Below are 22,019 nucleotides of genomic sequence, written 5' to 3'. Positions count from 1 at the left end.
ACATCGCCACAAGACTCCTATTCCATTGTTTCATATCTTCACTCACGTTTGCTACTTCATTCTTTATTACTGGTACTACTTAATCAATTTTTAACTCTATTACTTTAATACAAGGTTCATATTTAAATATTCTGTATATTTTATTTTTAGTTTTGCCATGTATTCGTCCTAGAGTTATTAATTGACATGACATATCGACCGTTCACTGCGAATATGCTCTGTGCACTTTTTAAAATGGGTCGCTTTGAAAAATGTATGAGGTCTTTTATGTAAGTAGTATCTACCTCAGGCAAACTATTAAACCTTTGTTCTTTTTTCTTGATAGGATTTAGAGATATTTAAATTGAAGCTCTCTTTATTCTACTTGACTTTGTAGCTCATAAGCCATCTCCTGAATGGAAGCAAACTCTCGAGTCATTGATACTTACTATAATATTTTAGCGGTGGTACTGTGTAGCAAAAACTTTTTTTTAAATTATGTTCAACTCATTTTCAATTTCTAGTCATAACTTCAAAGTGTTATTGGAGATTTTCAGTTTCTGAATCTGCTTATGATCGCATATTGTACGATTTAAACACAACATTGGATGTATTATTTTGCCCAATCCTTTCAAAAAATATTTTCACGTCACATTATATTATTATCACTGTAGTCTAGGTACAAACAAAATAATGATTTAACCCCATGAATTATCTGTTGTGTTCCATACTGCTTGCATGTCTAACTGTAACACATGCAAACGGATGATCCTGGAGATAAGTTTTACATGTATATCATGACATTAACTGTAATAACTAACAATACCTCAATACTTACTTAATTACGAGTAATATTATAATAAAATATAACTGACTATAAAATATGACTGACATGCAGCAGGCCTATTTTAAAATAATACCTATCACAAGTTAAGCTGCCTATAGTTCTATTTTCAGTTCTCAAGCTTCTTGAAAATGTCATTCAAGAAATAGTCCCGTGATACTTTACTTATTAGATAAGTTGACTCATACTTTTTCACGAACTGTGAATCTTAATGTTGCGTAACTTTAAAATTTCTATTGCTCATAATATTAGAAACTTCTGTACAATTGCATTAATTTAAATATACACTGCAAGTTACACGACGCAAAAACGCTGCATATTTAAAAACTCCCCTCCCTTACAAAGGGCGTAGCAGTACGTTACATGACGTAGGTATATGCAGTGCATATTTAAAAACTTTTTACAAAAGGCCCCTTGCATTCCCAACCCCAATATACCAAGGAAAAGTAAAATAAAAGTCGTGGAGGGCATTTGAAACGATATAATGATAGTAAATTAGTATCGAACAGTATTCTTGTACACCTGCACGCTGTTCCTCAGGTGTTTCGTTACCCACATCGCGAGGACGATGCTGATGGACTGCAATCAATAAACACGCATTTTTAATGTACTATTGAGTCGTTCGCTGCGATTTCTTTGTTAGCTTGTAATAAAGAAATTTAGAATTTCTCGTTAGCTTTGAAATGTTATTGTTAAGCTTTTGACTATTTCTTGCAATTGAGATAATAAATAATACACACTTTTGTTGAACAGATTGTTAAATTTTAGATTGGATTATGTGAAATTGGTTTACATTACATACTTAAGATTTAATCTGCCATTCGATTTGTTAACTCAAATTTAGTTGCACATAGTTGTTAGAACCTAGAATAAATAAATAAAGTTTTCAAACAAATATTTTTTAACAAAACACTCTCAAAATATTCCTTTATAATACCAAAGTTTTTAATAAGTATTAAGTATTTTTATACCTCAAACCAGAATGAAATGACAGCGACTCCGAGCATGTATTCAGCGTCGGACTGTAACAAGTACAGCACTTCTTCTTCACACCCATCCTTGTAATAGGTCTCCGTTCTATTAACATGAAGACATGATCATTAGTTCTTCTTTAAAATAATAGACACGTTCAAAATCTAGATTGTTTGATGCTTGCCTTACACATTTAAAAATATGTCTCACGGTACTAAATATGTATTAATGAAATCGATGAATATTAATACAATATTCATTTACTTTTCCAGTGCAAAAAATTTTATACTCAACATTTTCGTCGTTTTGAGAAAACGTTATGGAAGTCTATCAAAAACACAAATTGAACAATTAATGGTCGGTGATACAAGTTACTTAAAGATAGAAAAATCTGCCATTAATTCAAGTAAAACAAAGTATGAATTAAAGAAATATCCGTGACCATGGTTTATAAGACTTTCAGACTCAGTAAAGGGTTTCTAGAAATTAATTAACGACTAGTAATTACCAACTTCAAGTTGAAACTTAGTTAAACTTAAACTAACTTGTTTTATTGATCCATGTGGGTTTTAATTGCCGAGCACTGACTGCTACGGCTAAATATTAGCCAGAACGGCAGAAATATTTTACTAAGACTTTCCTTTGAATATAATTTATCAATAAGATATTTTTAAAGCTGTAACTAAATCTCTGGACTTACTCTACACAAGACTTGTACATGAGTTTCCTCGCGTTGTCAGTCCTAGCGCTGTAAGCCCTCGGACAACAAGCTAAAGGTATATGCCGTCCAAGGGCTACGTAATCTTCGGGACCATTCAGGCCACAGCATTCGTACTAAAACCAAAAAAAAACGAGCTCTTAGAATATTTCATGAGAAATGTTTATTTTAACTTTATTTTTATTTTTTGTACTAAAACTTTGCTTGCTTTTGATATCATGATGTCCTTGTCTTGTGCGTTGTAAAAAAACTGCTATTATGCGTTATTTCGTCTGAAACCCGTGCAACACAAAAAGAGAGATTAAAGGCTTTGTTCAACCTTCTTGATGTTGTGTTTAACGACATGGCAAAGTACAAATAATGTTTACTTACTGAAGTTTGCAGTTTATCCCACAGTTTGAGATGCTGTTCCGAGTCATATACAGTGACGTTCTTGTAGAAGTCCTCCCGTATCCAGTCGGTGACCCTGAACTGTAGGCCGTAGCGCTGCACTGACACGAAGATGGCTATCATCAGCTCCAGAATCACCATCAATAACACGCAGAACACGTACTAACAGAAAATATGAACAAAGTAAGAAAAAAGTACATTATTTTTATAAATAATTGTCTTTCAGCGACTACATTGTACATGCGTGTGAAAAATAAAGCGCTTAAATGTAACTTTGAATTCTCGATAACTGATTTCTATTTCAATATTTTCGGACTAGAGTTTGGTGGGATTTCTAACAGCATCCAAGATTATGTTGCATGACTATGCCTGAAGTTTAAATCGAGGGCTTATTTAAAACAAGTACAGATCGAAATCTAAACAACGACTGACATATATACTAGACTATTGAAGATGAGATATTTCTAAGCAATTACCGAGTACAACATCTTCACATGCTCTCTGGCGGCACCAACACAGCCCATAATTGCGACGGCAGCTAACAACACGCTGGCTACAATGATGATCACGTCTCCCGTGAAGCACCCCCCGGTCTGCTCCTCGCCGTACTGCTGCAGGATCTTGAAGTCTACTACAGCTACCCCGAACGTGCATAGTGCTACCAACTGGATAAATGAGTTTAGTGGTATTATTTCTTCAGACACGTAGAAGGATTTCCAAGGGGAAAGGTCTGTAAGTGCACGATAGAGCCCAGTGAGCCCACTACCTCTTGATAAGCATCCAAACAAGTACAAATTTTCAATATGTACATGTTTTACCAACATAATATACATCTTCGTGATAGTTATAAGGTAAATGATGAACCATCACAACGAAATGAAGTTAGGTATGAACAGTAGCCATTGCAGGACTTTTACTTCCAACATAATTTATATCTAATCCTAACTGCAGGATGAAAATAAGTTAAACTTAATTTTTTGAATTCTTGAACTAGATTTATATGGACACCTTCCTTTAAAGCTTAGCTATTACCATGCTTGTGGTATACAAAAGCAAATTATGTTCAAGATTTTGTTAACAAATAGCAAAATATAAACCCTTTGTTTCTATTTCATACAATCGCATAAACAGTACAAGCCAGTTGCCATGACGAAAAAGACATCACACAGCGCCTTTGTCATTTGTCATCAAATATGTACAAGAAGAAACGACGCCGTTGATTGCAATACATCCATGAATTTATTAGCATACGGCCTGCATTGCGGTCGATATTCCTTTGTTTTGTCTTAACAACTACCAAGCAAGGTACCCATGTACTTGAAGAGAAGGGTGTTTGTTGTGCTTTTAAATATGAAATTCTAGATTTATGAATTGAAAAAGATGAGAAGAATGATGATCTAAATGGAGAAAACTAAAGAGGTATTTTGATTTCATTTACCATTTTAGATAAACGAAAGTATGGTGTTAAGATTGCTATGAGTTAGACAGAGCAATATATTTTGTACAATGTGCAAAATTTGTTTAAAGTAAACTAAATTTTGTGGAGTTTATTAACATACTGAAATAGGAGCGAATTTTGACGTTGCTGTTTGAATTTTTGTGTCTATTTCTTTTTACTGTTTGATCTACATTTAGGTGTCTACAAAGAGTGTATGGACACAAAAAAATTATAAGCCACCAATCTATGGAGTAAAGTGTTACGTGTACAATATGTAAAGTATGACATGTCAGACCGAAATGCTTTCAAAATAAAAACATAAACAAAGACATGGTAATTGTTTTAAAATCTGAAAGATCTGGCGGATCTGCTAGATAAAAAATCTGCGAAATAAGCTCTGAAATACTTCTTTTACAAGGAAAAACCTGCATTTTTCGCTCATCTAAATAAAGTGCTTTTTAGTTCTCTAATGTGTTAAGACTAACATAGGAAATTCATCAGTAGGTACTTACAATACACAGCAAATTCAACACAATGAGCAACGCTTTAGCGCAATTCTGGCTAATTTGAACTAAATTCATATTCATTTTTACACAAGCCTATGTTAGGAACATGTGACATTGACTGAGGTACTAGGACCTGTGAGTAGGTACTGTGGGAACGTACAGGTGAACAATTAAACATTCATAATTATGAAGCAAATGTCTTTATCGATTTGTGGTGTTGTCGCAGTTCTTAAGTTATATGGTTTAAAATGCATTGGAGAATATGATGGAAATGAATTCTCCGAAGTTTTTTCTTGAAACTGGTATGAATTTGGCGGACAGACTCGTGGCTTAGATGAAAATACAAAAGTCACAGCAAACTTGATAATTTTTTTGGTTCTTAAATATATATTCTGAAAACATTTCTAACGTTGAAGGATACCATTGCCTTGGTGTTTGATATTATGAAGCAACTGAACTTACGCTCGAGAGAAATAAAGATCTTTCAAATATTTAGTTCCAAGCCTGAATAATAAACCAAAATCGAAAAGTTGACGAAATAAAAGCCAAATTAAAAGATATATTTAATAAATGTAAAGTTTTACAAAATTGTAATAAGTTAATATAAAATATATTAAGTACATAACGTAGAAAATAAGATCTTTAAGTTCTTACTTATACATACTAATTTCCTTATAACATAAAAGTAATGAAATTTACTGCCAACGTTAGTAACGACATGCTGGCGACGATAGAGGCTCCGTTGTGCATCTGATGAGTTTCTCTGTAAAAGAGAATGGTATCGTTTAAAAAAAGTCTAATAATTGATCTTATACAATCTTGCCAAAATTTATATTACTCAGTTCTTTCAGTTTCGGGACAGGAAACAAGGACAGCTTAGAAATCAGTTAAGGGAATCAAATATTAGGTAGGTATATTTTCGATCAAACCTAGCCATAAAGGTAAGTAATAGTCGGTGTTAACCACTAAACACAGTTTATTTCATGCATGCCTACTGGTAAAATATACATGAGACTATGACACCCGTTTCCTGAAAGCAATATCTGCAAAAACAAAATTATCTTTATCTTCATATACCTACTTTTCTTAGTAACGCAAATCTGTCAAATGATCATGAAAGTTTAGTGTAAATAGAGAAACTTTATGTATGTTTCATCTAGTAGGTAGGTATACAAATAATCTACCGACGAATGAAAATAGGTCAATATGATTGAATCTGAGACGAATTTTTTTTCCGTAATGCGAGCGAAAATATCAATTAGGTACGATGTTATTCGGTAAACATAGGAATCTAAGTTTCTTTTTTTATCTCGTCTCTTATCACTTCGATCTTAGAGAATTCTATCATGACATTTTCAACTTTTACAAATCTTGTTTGTACGCATAGTCAAATGTATAATTCCTAAACGTTTATAATATATTCAAAACATTATTTTTCAAGGATGGAGCTATTTATCATCTCATTTACTCAATTTGTCATTTAAAATACAGTTTCGTTACGTCATAAATAAAAAAAGGATTTACGTCTCAAAAATAGTAACTTATTTGGCTTGTCAGTAGTCGGATACAATACTTCATTACTTTAAACTGCTATTAATTTATTTATAAAAGACAGATTTACATACTGCAGATATATATAAACAAGTACTTTGTTATAAAATTTGTTAATATTTGCACGCCACATGTGGCAGAATATGCGCTCTTTCACTTGTATTATCATCTTTAACACCATATTTGAGCAAATAAATTATTTGATTTGATTTGATTTGATTCGTAGTCATATAGTGTTTGTGATGTGCTTTTGAAAGTGTTTCAAACTTCAACTTTGATATTTTAATTGATTATCTTGACATTGCCTCGTCTCGGTCAAGGTGGACTATTTTAACAAATAATACCAGTTATGTAAACTTATAATGGCAATCAAAATAAATCTTATGTTTTGAAAAAAATCTCAAAAACATAAGAATGTCTTTTTCGAACTGTTGCAATGTTTTGACTAGACGATGTAATTCATACTACGCTTCATTGACTCCCGGTTTCTGGAGTACATTTAACGGTAGTTTATCTATTCAATTGCGTTTAAACTCATATAAAAAAAAAATAGATAAACTACCGCTAAATGTGCTCAGAAACCGGGGGTGAGTAATGTTTTGTCAATTTATAGCCTAGTTATTTAAAACACTCTTTGAAGGAAACTTCCTTCTAATACCTACAAATAAAAACAACATTTATGTAGAAAATTTATTCATTTTGGTAGAAAACAGTCATGGTATACGATCATAGTATTCGTACTCACACATCTTATGTTATTCTGAGATTCTAAGTCAGAAATATTGAGGGATATTACTCCACGCTTTGTACAAAATGGCTGCCAACATGGCAGTCTTGAGGAGAGGGTCTTATTAAAGCTTGGTTCGTTGTCAGCCAATAAATCTTAAGTTACGTGTTAGTAGTAAACTTGACTGTCACTTGAACGATGCTAATGTTGACCAGTTTCAAAAGTGGTGATGATCTTTTATTTCTATAACATTGTCATTTCGAAGAAATCATCTTCAAAATTACAATTTGTTTTAAAGATAGAATACACAATTCAAGAAGGGCACAACATCAATTCATGTGTAATGTGACATATGCCCTTTTTGAAATTTGATAGTCGCAGACATCAAGCATCGTTCAAACTTCAGTAATATCGTAAAATGCCTACAAGATGCCGATAACTCCGCAAGCGACTCTGCCGCCAGCGTTGCCGGTCTTCTTGGAGTCAGGGTGGTCGGATCTGCCGAAGTCGTCGGACTTCTCGTGGAGGACCACAGCCCTGCCGATGATGTTGTGGCGGCCGGTCAGCTTGATCTGGTGGTCGGTGAAGTCTACGTTGGCGACGGAAGACTGGTCGAACTCTACGTTGCCGAGATCTCCGACGTGACGGTTCTCGTCGTGGGGGTGGCCATGGTCGTTCTGTAAAAAAGTTAAGGGTTATTTTTGTTACGTTTTGGTTTTCTCTTTTGAACGAATCGTAGTCAATATTTATTTTAGAATGCTTTTGTAGGTTTGTAATAATATAATATCATCGCTGTAGTACTTCCCCAAAACAAAACTGTGTTGTTTTCCTTAACTGACAAGAACCATGTGTAATATGCAACCTTTATAAGTAAGTATTACAACAAAACAATTCAAATGGATTTCTAATATTTCATGGATTCATTTCACAGTTTAGAATATTTTACTCAGGCGACCGCAAAAGTCTTTATCAAGAGGAAGCCTTGAAGCATTTATCACCAATCACTAGCTACCTCTATAAATCCAGCTTGTACAATACACTATGTAATCACAAAATAAAACCTACGCCATTAGGGTTGAAGTGTCCGCGGGTGCCTCCACATCCTCCAGTGATATCTCCACCTTCATGGACGTGGAAGCCGTAGGATCCAGCCGGCATGCCGACGATTCTGCCGGTGATGCGCAGTTTGCCGTCCGGTAAGGTAGAGAACGTGATGTTGCCGGACACGCCGGAGCCGTCCAGGCGGGCGATGGCGCGGTCAATCACCTGGAAACAGACACAAAGACGGTAAGAGAAGTCAAACAAACTGATACCGTTTTCTGTAGCATAATTTCCCACTGCTATCAACTTTAAAATACCTGCTAACTATCTACAAATTTGTATGAGGTCGTGCTCCTAGCAAATGTCGTAGGAACAGATTTTAAAGTACATTTTAAAATCTCGATCCTTGATAGTTAATATACCGACAATAGAAAATCTTATGGTTTAAAGAGTATTGCTACTTATAACCAGAGCTTTTGTTTTTGTTAGTTTTTTTGCTCGAGGTTGTCTACAGAAATTCTGGATCGTGATCAGAATTCCGAAACTATCTAACAGTAGATAGATTTCAGTTCTAGGTAAGCCTTTTAGTTTCTTAATAATTCCTTCAAATATGTCGTATGTAGTTCCTTTCATTGAATTTTGTGCCAAAGGTTTATTTCTGTAATTTGTTTAAATTATGATGAAAACTACTTACTTCTTCATGGCCGAAGACGAGCACGACGGCCGTAGCCATAAATATCAAAGTCTTCATCATCTTGTTAGTTTATCTGAAATAACAAACATATTCAAATTATAGCTCATTTTATAATTAAACCACGGAAAAATTCATAAATATTTATTTTGGATAAACCTATTGAATTATCCTGTTGACCGATTAAATATAAATAATATAGTGTGCCAAATATTATGATACCAATCAATGCTGTTGCATCAGATTTTATAACATTTTGTTTTTATATGAACAGTTTTCGACCATGTTTATCCTCACAACGACATACTACTGCTGGTTTCAAAGGTTGTCAATTTTATAGTAAAGTTCTATGTAGCTTCAAATGAGAGAATGAGACAGCATGACAAATATATAAACGCAAATAACTAAGTGTAGGTTTTTTAACACATAAGACTTGATGAAAATAGTCTTAGTTAGAACTTTAACGCTAAGTCAATCAAAATAATCATAGTTAAGACCTTTAACGCTAAAGTATACCACATTTCGGAGCCATACGCCGGTTTCCGTAAACAGAAATATATTCTTTTTTGTTACACTTAATGGTATTGCAATGGTAATTAGGTACGTATCGTGCTAAGGAATGCATTACCCAGACGTTTTTTGTGTTCAATACATTTTTCGTGTAATTTGCATGAAAATTAAGATTTGGATGGATCCAAGACGAAATGTTTCACAGAATGCATTAAAGAAGCATATTATTTGAACATTGCGTAATTATTTTTGCTATATGTTTTTGCTTTCAGGTTTTCATTTTCTTTAATACAGTTGTCATAATTTGGGCAGTCACATTTCAACACATAAACCAAAATTGATGAATAATAAATTCTTTTGACTTTTGAACCTCCAAACTATTTTGTCTACTTCAATCGAGAGTTGTACGGAACAGTTACTTGGACAAATACCTACTCAGGCCTATTCTAAGCGATCATTGAATGAGTATTCACGATTTAACGCGACATCACTAATGCTTGCCTATAGTCGTGATATTTTTTATCTCATGCCCAACAATACAACAAAAGGTTTGACAAAAAGTCTCAATTAATCCGAAGAATAGAACAAAAAAACTAACGGATTATAATTGACATTGATGCGACGCTATTTAACTATGTTTATTTTTATATTATAGCTCTGAAATATTTCTTGGAAGTGCCATAAAACGTCATTACTATTGTGAATAACTAATAACTATTTTACACATTAACAAACACACAACAAGTAAATTGAGTTTTTGAAAATTTTGCCCAAACTTTTAAGGAAACTTTGACTTTACACAGTATCAAATGAAATCAATATATTTTTTTGTATTTTAAGAACAATTCTGAACCAAACTTAAGCCAAATAGCAGACATTAAAACCACGGAAAAAAAAACAAAAAATGCGGCTACATTAAAACGTCATCGGCATAAAATAAAAATACCTAATTATATTACAAGGCTTTACACCAAAAGAATATTGCAACGCACGATACGTGCAACGTACGTAAATTAAAAAAATAGAACAAAATACAGTTTCTTTTATCGTTTGGTTAGTTGTAAACCTAGTGTCATAGTTGTTCAAGCCGCCTAAAAGACCTTTATTATATGGATGGATTTTATATGGATTACTTAGTACAGTATAACCGGGACAGACTTTCTTACGTGCCCTCCAAAGCACGGAGACGTGCAGTTCAAATACCACTCGGCGGTCACCAATCTATGGAATGACTGCTCAATGGATGCTTAACCCACAGATCTTTTACCAAATGGTGAGCGCAGGCTATGTGCCTAAAGTTGCTACAGTTTTTTTTTTATTAGAACCTGATTTTAGTTTAATCCTAAACACGAAACGAGACATCTTTAGATCATAAGATGTATAAAAAATAAACAAGTTTTGTTGATAAACTCGTATTCAGGAAAGTCCCATACATTTGGAGTTGCATAATACTTATTAAACTGACTGGTGAATAATTATGTTGTGTTCACAAAAAATGTATCGTAAACAGTATAATATATGATATACCAGATGTATACAAATGTAGTTTGATTAAAGTTGTTGTAGGAAACAACGAAATCGGAATTTTTGTTATTAAACAAGGGGACAACAAACAACTGGAAGAATTTAACGACACTTGAGCAGGGTTATTTGTAAAGTAACGTAAATAAGCCATTTGTTAAATGTTCAATATACGATCAAATTACTAATCACAAAAACTAGAAAGAAATTAGCATGCGTAAGGTCAATAATAATTACACTATTTGAAATGTTTCAATTTTATTCATAGCGATATTTAGTACCAAGAACCGGAAAACTAACACGTCGCTAGCTTTTAATGCGAGCTATACTTACTTATTTCTATAATCAAATTAACCCCAAATTTTACAAATATTACACTATTTTACGGTACAAAATCGCAACTCTCTATGATAAATGAACTTCTGAATCTAATCTGTAACACACAAGGGACACGCAACAAGCTGTTGAACCAGTAAACCAATTGTAGAGAGGGAAACTCGTTCTATGTATAGTATAGGCTAACAAATTGTCGCTAGTAAGATCATGGCAGCGCGCAATTGTTTAATTTACACGATGCAATGTGTGACGTACTCACAAGACCTCTTCAGATGAAGAAAATAAGGAACAAGTAGGGTTTTCCTTACAAACTTTAGTATTGACATTTCCTTTTAACAGCGATCTATTTATACTTAGGTACTATATGTATATACTAGCTACTTTAAAGTAGGTATATTATGTTTTACATTACGATTTATCTAAGTAAGTATACTAAAACAAGGATACTATAAACTTATAATAATGTGCAATTAACTATACGATCATTTAGTTATCAGTTTAAAATAACAATAACAAATGCTAAATTATTATTAGTAAATGTCAGTGCATTCTTATTTCTCGACTAGCTGACCCGCGCAACTTCGCTTGCGTCACATAAGAGATTGGATCAAAATTTTCCCCGTTTTTGTAACATTTTTTATTGCTACTCTGCTCCTATTGGTCGTACCGTGATGATATATATAGCCTATAACCTTCCTCGATAAATGGTCTATCTAACACTGAAAGAATTTTTCAAATCGGACCAGAAGTTCCTGAGATTAGCGCGTTCAAACAAACAAACAAACAAACAAACAAACTCTTCAGCTTTATAATATTAGTATAGATATAACTAAGTAAACAGTTCAATATCTTTATAAAAACAACATTTAGATAAGTTAAACCCGGTTCAGTAAACATATTAACTTTCATTTATTTGTTTATAAACATTGCACAATGTTGCAATATAAATAACTAGAACTTTCAAACGCAACTAATCAAAACAAACTTGTATTTTGTAACGCATTCATGATTAATGATTTAACCTATATTACGTCTCTTTCTAGCATATTAACCGACACCTAAGTGCGACAAGAACAAAACTATCCCATAACATTGCCTTTATAATTCACTATAAACACAACATATAACATAATAAAATTAGCATACAACTAACTAAAAACTTTATGGAATATTCCCGATCAAGTTTGTAAATTATATTCGCAAATTGTAAACACAAATGAAACGATTCCCTATAATATTTATAACAAATTATTAACTATACTAATAAACTATAGTATTATATGTATTTTGCTAGTAATAAACATATATTTTATTATTAAAATGGTATTAAATAAGAGGAGTGCGTGCAAGCGACTCACCTGTTGGCTCTCAGTGAGTGAATGCTAAGGATTGCTCAACGGCGACTGTGTTGTGGTCTCCATTCATACACGATTTTATATACTCAACTTGTTGTACCTAGTCGTACCACGGCACAGAAAACATACGGTAGAACAACTACACGAGGAAAAATATAGAGCATTTTATTGTAGAAACATCAAAAATTTTCTATAGGTTTTAGATTACAGAATTGTAAAGTTAAAGCTGTTTTTTTAATCGTGAAAAATACCATTTTATAAAATTTTCATAGGACTTTTAAATATATTTATTATGTAACCATGTTTGATGTCTATACATGCATATTTTCTATATTTTATTTTGTTCAAACTAGTAAGATGACTCCAATGATTAGGTCATTCTCTCTTATAAACTAGTTCTCATATACATACCTGTTTTTGATTCTAGAGTGATAAATTGCAGTTTTTTTTATTGCCAAGGTTGTATAAAACTAATTGACATATTTGAAGTTATACCTAGAAAGTTTAGTTAATGATACTTATTTAGATATAGGTTTTATAAAACGAATTGACAAGTTTTTATGAGATTGTGAAACTACTGATGACTTTATACAGGTCTTACAGACAGGTCAATTGTCAATCTTTCAATTAGATTGCATGCTTTATTCTTAGCTAGGGAATCACACTACGAGAAAAGGGATATCTTGATGCGAAGAAAATCCTGAATTCTATGCAAACAGACTAACCTAAAGGAATGAATAAGTTGTATTTTGTCTTTCTATAAAAAAAAGCTTTGCTTTAATAGTAGTTCTGGATGATTCCCGTGGCGCGATTTTCTACGGTCGGTACTATGGAGGATCGAGAGTTTAACATTTAAAATGTACTTCAAGAGTAATTCCGCCGGTGCCCGATAGAGGCGCTTGTCAGATTTTCATACAACTTTTTCTGTTAGCTAGCAAGTTCTCGACGAAACATAGTAGTAAAACCTCGCCCCTCTCCTCTCTTTGTCAATCTTCTTTCTCCCTTAAAGATGTGGTTTTCTTTTGCGTTAATTAGTACAAAGTTTCATAGTTGAACTTCTGTAATTATCTCCGTACGATTCATCAATCAATTAATTTAAGAAAACAAGGAAAATACTACTATAGGTATACTTAGTATTACTAGCTAGACTCATCGACCAGTTTTTGTCAAACTTGTGAGCTTATTAAAATTATAGGTAATCAGGTTTTTGAAAATAAATAAATTATAAATTATAATGTCCAGCATATCGACAGCTGACATCACAAAAAAAGTATCATGATTTGAAAATGACAGATACTTTTATGTTTAGTCATTTTGATAGTGTATCTACTGCCTACGGTCTGATAATGCACTCGAAATCATCAAAATAAGATAAATCTTGAGATAATAATCCTAATCTGAAGCATTAACTTTGTCGGTTAGCAGAACACTGAAAATGTAGAATTTTAAATATTGACAGCCCGTTTTTTAATCTTACATAAATGATTAATTTAGAACGCTGCATTAATCTACCAAAGGAAAAAATAGGCTTTTTCCATATTTTTTGTCACCCAAGTATTCCCTTTGAGTTCCAGACGCATATTCTTTCAAGTTCTTTGTAAGAGATGCAAAAGACGCTTTTATCCACTCAAGACTAGTCTCACTTGTCACAGTTTTCCTCAAAAGTGGTTTTAAATAATGTCTTATTTTCAAAAATGATAGCTTATTAGCTAAATAGATAACCTTTTGTTAACTTTGACATCGTCATTATTGACCTGTATAAATCTTTTGCAGATGATTAAGGTGGCGTCAGGTAGAATTAGTGCACTTTCGTTCATGGCTCAAAAGGCCTAACTTTGGAATAGTCTATTTTATTCCCGTGCCTTTTAAGTTTTAGTTGATTTTAAATTGACATGTTATTATGACTGTGTGTAATTAAGGTTTGTCAGGTTTATGTTTTGAATATTACTTACACCTAAATCACTCCTGCCGTGTAAATTACGCTTTCAATTATGAGTAATGCTTTTAACATAGTGTTACATTTTGTTATATCTTCAAAATCAGATAAATTTCGATACCAATAACAATATAACTATTAATCAAGAATGACCCTTGTCATCTTAAAAATAAGACAGTAAATTATTGGTTTAATTAAATCCTTAATCATTACGTTCTGCCCTTGATTTCTTCTACCTGGGATGTTGATGGTACCCATTACAAACAGGTATTTTAAGTATATAAATAAATACGCATGCACGAAATAAGATTCGCAATATAGGCTAAGAAAGCGGTTTATCTTAGGCGTCACAACAAACAAGCATTTTCGGAACGGACGAAGGTGGACGATATTGTAATCCGTATAACAAAACTTTGGACCGATTTAATAGACTGATAACAATCTGGGAGTACGGTTTTAAGAACTTGTACGACGTATAAAATTGGTTCTTCAACCAGTGCTCCCAAATTGATAAAAGTCTATCAACGCGGACCTTAGGTAACGTTGGGCCAAAAGTGATGCTGCTATGTAGTGCTTTTGCACTGAAACGGATTAGTCTTCAGGAGTGGTAAGTTGGAACTTTACCAAGGTGGCTTGTCAATATAATGAAGTTTAAGGGAAACCTTTTGACCTGGCGCAGAACAGGGAGTTCTGCGCCAGGAGGAGGAGGGGGAGGGATTTTAGCGTCTGCGGGAGGAGGCTTCTATCCCACTATTAGCAGAAAAGGCTGTGCATGATGATAGTTCACGATGAATTATAGTTTTCCAAATCATATATTTTCATATTCACGATTTCAGCCTATTAATATGTTAACCACAAATACTGAATAAGTACTTTTGCGACCATAAGCCTGAACTCTACATATAAAATGGCATTGCGACGTAAGTTGTCCAAAAGCTAAAACGATAAGGATAATCTTAAAATAGAATTAATAGGTTAAGGCCTTTGTGTTTTATATTCCTAATAATTTATTATGCATGCTTTTATTTTATATTAAGTGTGTATTTCCGCCTAAAACTTGTTGGGAAGATTTTCCTTCAGTTTTCGACATATATGATTGTATTTTCGATAAAATTTATCCTGCGCTACTTCGGATAACGTTAACTTCTCGTGTCGCAGTGTTTGTGATCAAACTTGTTCAAAACAATAGTTTGACTGGAACAAGCAAACACGTCTTTCCACAGGGAGACAGGCGGAGATTAAAGAACTCTACTTGCTAAGATCCTAAGTTCCCTTCTACCCTTGCTTTATTCACGTCCATACATCTTATCATACAGGACTTTTTACATCTTCATAAAATTATGTGTTGGGTAGGTATATGAGTAAGTAGTAAGCTATTAGATTCATAGCATGGAAGAGAGAGAGAGAGAGAGTAAGCTATTAGGTCCTTTGGTGGTAAATGTACATGGGAAAACAAAATTTGTTTTATGATATACTGAATATTTTCTATAAACAAACGAACGAAGATATTTTTATTATATTGTAATAGTTGTAATAGATTAAACTGATAAGCTCATAGGTATTTGTTTAGACATGTGTCGGGGTCTCGGGGAAATACACATGTAGTGTTAATAGGAAATATGTTGGAAAAACTATGACAAGATAATAGTATCATTATTGAAGCATTTGTTAGGTACCTGCATTATTTCGGTGAATGAGGTTAGTGCATTTACCTTAATAATGCCTAAATGAAAAGAACTAAATGGGTATAAGTAGAAATATGACTAAGTGATTTCCTTATGGGTACTTAAATTAGCACCGCGACAATTTCAAAATTAAATTGCTTGAGTATTTAATTTTAGCAACGCATTTTGATGCAATTTCTGGGAGTATAGAAAAACCTTATACCTGCAAAGAGTGATAGTTTTCGAATTATACTCAGCAAGATATTGATGTGACCTGTTTGTACAGGTTTCAGGTATGTGTATAGTTGTCTTCACGAATGAAAACTAATGCAAGATGCGTCTTTAGCATTAAATGTGCGGCTTGCGGTGGCTAAGACTCTCCGTTGATACTAAAAACCTATATCTTTTTAGATTCTTTTAAATATTAATTTCCCTATTCCTTAAATTACTTTTAAATCTGAAAATTCGATGAAGCGTAGGTAATAAATAATAAGACATTATCTACGTTTAAATATGGTTGTGTATATCAAGGAAAAGCAGCAACAGACCCGTATCACGATATAAAAAAGTACCCGTCAAATCGTGCATGTTATGCAGTTCTGTGTATTCGGGGAAAAACATGTTAGACGAAATAAAAACTAAGCAAAATCGTGAAGATAGCTTAGTATCGTATAGACCTTCGAGGATCGTACACTAAATATTGCTACGTTTTGTCAAATTGATCCTATGAGAGATCTAGTGTATTAAGTTTCGTCGCTAGTTAAACATCGGATTTTTCATCCATTTTCTATTCGACACTCTCTATTCCTTTACTCCCATAGCCCGGTGGGACGGATATCCGACACGACCAGTGACAGGTATGGTATAAGACCGTCTCCGAGGCACAGAGGTCTATCACTTCAACATCCTTACTCCAGACAATTTTTGGGAAATTTCGGGATTCGAACCCGAAACATCTGCTCGGCAACCGTCTCATACCTTGTCGACTGTGCTACAGATATTTTTCCAATTATATCGTCCTGTTTAATAGTGGCCTTTTAATAGCACTTAAGGCCTAACTCCTACCCTATTACTGGAGAAGACCCTTGCCCAGCCGTGGGGATTGAATGGGATAAATCTATTTTGTTTATTATTAATTATGACAATCGCAGCAACATCAAAAACGGCATTTTGGTATAATAAAATAGGTACAAATAGAATAAGAAATTCATTATATTCTTCACACTACAAAATCGCGGAAGAAATATTGCAATCATCACTCAAGTAACTTCAATTGAATAATCCCTACTGCATTTTGATCGCTACAAGCATTAGATAACATTGTTTGCAAATAATAAAGTACTCGAGTCTCACTAGACCGTGTTATCTTAATTACAGAGAGATGTCTTTTACTTTATACTAGTTATTTATAAAAAGAAAACAGGTTATGTCGACATGTAGATTATCTTAAGTAAATAATAATAATTATCTGCAGTTATGTTTGTGTACATATTAGCCTCTCAAATTAGTTAAAAAGTCTTTGTGAGTGGGTTCACGTTAGTAGTTCAAAGATTAGGGTGCGAAGCAGATCCGGGATATTTCAAAAATAATGTTTTATAAAGTGCTTTATTTATTATCCGCTGTGGCAAATCAATCTTTCTAGTAACAAATGCAGTATTAATCAGTTTTAAAGGTTTTCTCATATACTTTGCATGTTGATGTTTCGCATAAAAATAAATCTTGTTAATAACATTCATCTGAATTTGGAGGAATAAATAATGTGGTAATAAGCAAGATTTCGATTGATTAAAATTTTTAGTTATTACTTCCTTGGATTGTAACTTATGGTAAGAAAATATTACATCTACCTACCACACCTTATAAACAATACTCGTAATACATACAAGTAACTATTATATAACATAGACATCGGCGCCGGTGTACCTCTAAAAATACTCAGACTCGCTGCTCCGTGCCCAAGGTCATCAGGACGTTGGCTTCGTTGAGACCTTCATGCTAAACCTCGTATATACCTGTATTTATGTAGGTATACTGTCTGTTTATAAGGTACCTACAGGTATTACGATAATACTAAAAGACTGCTCCCTATTTTTGTGAACTCAGTTAGTTTTGTTCGATTTCAAATGTAATGGGATAAAAAAGCAGTTTTTTGTGTATAATTGTTGATGCATAAGCCGGAACTACGTGGAAAAAAACGTTACAAGACATTAACACTTATACTTACTACAGACTAGCTTACAAGAGGAACCACCTATGGTACCTATGTATAGACTAGAGTACCGAAATAATATCAAAGACTACCGTGTCAAGAACAAGACCTTTTTTGATAAATGTGAAATGAATAACAAAAATGTTATTAGATACTCAATATAATTAGGTGAAATCAAACCTTACCTATTTTTACGCCATAATAAATTTAACACATCCGGCCTGTTTACAATCAGCCAAATGTATTGCTAAAACCTATTTATGCGTATAATTACACTACAAATTAAATGTACATTTGCCTGCGGCATACATTGCCCTTTCGTCAAACATGCAGTTGTTTATCAATCACACTTCAAACTCGATGGACTTGACCTAGTATATTTGTAACTAGATCTTGCATAATTGCTTTTGTGATCGTTTATTTGCCATTTGAGGCTCGAAAGTTAAATAGAAATCATTACTTTGAGCGTCACACTGTGAGAAACTATACATTACAGCCTTGAAAAAGGCTTTGCTATGGTTATATGGATGTATACTAGGTAAAGGTACCAACTAAGTTCTGTATTGATTGACCTTTGTACTCTGAGAAAACAAACAAAAATGTTTTATATTTATTTTGACAATCACGTATGTATATAAAGAAGTATGTTCTAAGGTCAACTTTATTTCATACGTTGGACTAATTTCGAATACCTATATAAAAATGTAAGTACCAGATTTCAGAAAACTTTGTGGTGTATTTTAAATGAAGACTATTTGAAATGCGAATCGAGTAATTGTTATAACAGAAAATTATTTTCAGCCGGTTAAGTTTATTTCATAATAGAGAGACTTTTCAGCCCGTGACTTTCGTCTGCTCGACTTTTTTATTGGTTTACAACATAACAGGCGACTATAAAACTTCTATGAAGTACCTAAGGAAAAATACCTTCTTCAAATACACCTAAAGAGCGTCCATAGTTTATCTAAAAAACTATAGAACCGGTTTTAAAATGGGCATACATAAATCTCATGTAGTCACGTATCAATTGTATCATAAAGAAGCTATAGTGATAGTTACAAAGTGATCTCATACATCAAGAGCAACTCACTTGACGGGTGGGGCCTGTACTCTACAATGTAGAGTCTACATGGTTATACATGAGCCACGAATGGAGGTTATAATTTTACACACAATTTATGTATAATTAAACACGCCTCATTCCCAGGTAAAGACCAAAGACCTACCAACTTCCCTTGCTTCATTCACATATAAATATAATATTACACATACAGGTCCGCCATATGATCTACCTTTATTAAGTTATAATTTTAAGGGCTCAAAGTGGTTTTATCCATACTTTTTACTATTTTGTAACTTATTTTTTGGTTTCAGACAATTTTATATTTAAAGCACAAAAGTGTAAACTTTGGAAAATCAGGCAGCGTTGATGGCATATAGTTTCAAACTTGCTGGTACAATAAATAAAAAATAAGTACTACACAATAAATACTTATATGCTGCAATATTTAGGATTAGACCTAATAATACTACCAAAACTGAAGAAATTATCAATGTCAAGAAAATGCCGTTGATGAGTTGTAGCGTTCTTTGCATAAATTCTAATACTATCATGATTCACACAGCCTAACTTGTCTACGCATTTTAATATAGTTATGTTAACAATGTAAACAAGACATCAGTATTAGAATAGAATAACTACGATCTACATGCGTAATAATATTGTAATTCAATTAGTTGCTTTAGTCATATTGTAAACCTGTATAAAACTAATAAACATATATCATCAAAGGAGGTGTGTCAGCGGGAAAACCATTGCTGTATCTTTATCCGTTGTTACTATTTAGATTATTTATGTAAATTATAAACATGTAAGGTTTTAATTATCCTACATTCTATGCATCTGCACCTGAGATTGCAACACATCTGATTATCGCAAGACCATTACTAATATCCATCGAGTTTCCTTATTATTGTAAAGCATAACCACAAATACCTATACACATAATAAAAAAAACAAAAAGGTAGAATGCTGCTTACCTTTGCCTCACAAAAAAAAACAAAATACAGAAAAAAAATTAATTACGCGCGCATTTCGTGAAAAATAAAAATGTTTTTTTATTATTATGTAATGGCTGTCTTACCTTATGGTATTTTATCACTAATTAGAGTAAATTCACACTGAGATAAGCACTGTTCGCACCTGATTCACTACACAAAATGTCTCAAGACGTGACAAGTATTCGTATTACAGCATGTGCTCTCACGAATTGACCGTGACGATACTTACTAAGTAACTCGTCAATGCCAATAGTACCAATTAAGTTCAAAGCAGATGACCTCTTTCTCGTTATATTGATTGGATGAACTATAGAAGTTATGAGAAACAGGAAAGAGGAAGCCTTAAAAATGTACCTAAAAATAACTTAGCTAAAATAATTTAGGAAGTTGCAAAGTAATTGAGTAGTTTTTCAAGACCGTGAAAAGTGAACAATCGCCTCTTAACACGGTTTTCGGTTTAGTGTTAAAACAAATAGCGCTTATCACGATTTAGTCATGCAAATTAACTTTCTTGTAAGCATCTTGAATTTCTGCAAATATGGAATTTTAACATTTATTTATGCAATTTGTATAAATATTTATTTAAGCGCCATCTCTTAACCCAAGTCTAAACTAAATTATAACCGCTTAGTCTAAATACATCGCTCCTTGAATACAAAAGGGCCACAACTCAAAAAAAAATGAAAACCGTTTTATTTCAAAAATGACACCTGAACCGCCTATATTTTATAGTAAAAAAAAACCCCCATCATTTTTGCTTATATTATGGCTGCACTGACTTACTGCCCTTTTTGCATTAGCTCACTTTGACAGGTAATGTCAGTGCAAAACAGCCACTTTATGAGTTACGCCCAAAAATTTTACGCAAACGCACGTCGGTTGCGTGAAAAAGTGCCACAATCCAAAATATGTCTGTGTTGGATGCAAAATATCAGGTAAGTGTGATTATATTTTTACAATACAAAACTGCCATATTTTGGAAAACGTCCTTTTTGCATTCAAACATTAGTATTTGTTATTTTTTATTGTTTAATACAAAATTGCCATATTTGAAACACGTCCTTTTTGCAATCCAATATTAGTTAAGTATAATTATATTTTATAATATAACGGTAGCATAAATTGAAATACGTCCCTTTTGCATTAAATTATTCTGGAATAAATAATCAGCGTGGAATAAATTTTAGCGTGCTAGAATGGGAAGGCCAGAAATATGACCTTTTGGCATGATAATAATTTTAGTTTTCGTTAAAATTTTAAAAACAAAATAATACATTTTGATCCAGGCAAAGGCAAGAGGCACCCTTTCCTTTCAAACTCCTCTTTCAGGGGCAAGATCCGACCAGTCCTATTTGAATGCGTCTAGATCATCCCGCCATCTCCATTTAAGTCTCCCGCGTCTGCTATGACCATCCTCTGGCATCCAGTTGGTAGATATGCGGGCCCACCTTTCCGAACGCATGTGGTTAATGTGGCCGGCTCAGTTCCATTTCAGCCAGGCGGTCTTCTCCTCTACCTACATCGGCTATGCGAATTTGGGAGCGCAGTATAGAATTTCGGACGTGATCTT

At 33.3% G+C, this 22,019-nt stretch overlaps 2 protein-coding genes across 4 annotated transcripts; both read right to left on the bottom strand.

The window, feature by feature from the left end:
• Positions 1–1,288: 1,288 nt before the first annotated feature.
• On the bottom strand, positions 1,289–4,992 carry LOC142972648 (23 kDa integral membrane protein-like). Its single transcript, XM_076113932.1, has 6 exons — positions 4,854–4,992; positions 3,380–3,568; positions 2,886–3,065; positions 2,496–2,629; positions 1,795–1,900; positions 1,289–1,402 (listed from the first exon to the last, which is right to left on the bottom strand). The coding sequence occupies exons 1-6, from the start codon at positions 4,926–4,928 to the stop codon at positions 1,319–1,321; spliced, it is 768 nt and encodes a 255-aa protein (XP_075970047.1). The 5' UTR covers positions 4,929–4,992; the 3' UTR covers positions 1,289–1,318.
• A 405-nt stretch (positions 4,993–5,397) lies between these two features.
• LOC142972189 (uncharacterized) lies at positions 5,398–20,601 on the bottom strand. Of its 3 annotated transcripts, none has more exons than XM_076113059.1 (5): positions 20,533–20,601; positions 8,861–8,933; positions 8,191–8,391; positions 7,552–7,802; positions 5,398–5,610 (listed from the first exon to the last, which is right to left on the bottom strand). In XM_076113059.1, the coding sequence occupies exons 2-5, from the start codon at positions 8,918–8,920 to the stop codon at positions 5,520–5,522; spliced, it is 603 nt and encodes a 200-aa protein (XP_075969174.1). In that variant the 5' UTR covers positions 8,921–8,933; positions 20,533–20,601; the 3' UTR covers positions 5,398–5,519. The 3 variants fall into 3 exon arrangements, with proteins under 3 accessions (XP_075969174.1, XP_075969173.1, XP_075969175.1); XM_076113058.1 differs by lacking the exon at positions 20,533–20,601 and adding an exon at positions 12,583–12,663; XM_076113060.1 differs by lacking the exons at positions 5,398–5,610; positions 20,533–20,601 and adding an exon at positions 12,583–12,663 and having other exon boundaries at positions 7,075–7,802.
• Positions 20,602–22,019: the final 1,418 nt, after the last annotated feature.

The sequence above is a fragment of the Anticarsia gemmatalis genome, chromosome 4 (assembly GCF_050436995.1).
Source record: "Anticarsia gemmatalis isolate Benzon Research Colony breed Stoneville strain chromosome 4, ilAntGemm2 primary, whole genome shotgun sequence".
In the NCBI taxonomy this organism is placed as follows: domain Eukaryota; kingdom Metazoa; phylum Arthropoda; class Insecta; order Lepidoptera; family Erebidae; genus Anticarsia; species Anticarsia gemmatalis.
This window is presented reverse-complemented; position numbering and strand designations above follow the sequence as displayed.

Bases quoted from the DNA above. Each gene is read 5' to 3' on its own strand.
- LOC142972189 (XM_076113059.1), bottom strand. From the start codon at position 8,920: ATGATGAAGACTTTGATATTTATGGCTACGGCCGTCGTGCTCGTCTTC. The intron at 8,392-8,860 runs GTAAGTAGTTTT...GTCTGTTTCCAG, and splicing joins TCGTCTTCGGCCATGAAGAA to GTGATTGACCGCGCCATCGC. The intron at 7,803-8,190 runs GTAGGTTTTATT...ACTTTTTTACAG, and splicing joins GACACTTCAACCCTAATGGC to AACGACCATGGCCACCCCCA.
- LOC142972648 (XM_076113932.1), bottom strand. From the start codon at position 4,928: ATGAATATGAATTTAGTTCAAATTAGCCAGAATTGCGCTAAAGCGTTG. The intron at 3,066-3,379 runs GTAATTGCTTAG...ATTTTCTGTTAG, and splicing joins ATGTGAAGATGTTGTACTCG to TACGTGTTCTGCGTGTTATT. The intron at 1,901-2,495 runs GTAAGTCCAGAG...TCATGTTAATAG, and splicing joins ATGTACAAGTCTTGTGTAGA to AACGGAGACCTATTACAAGG.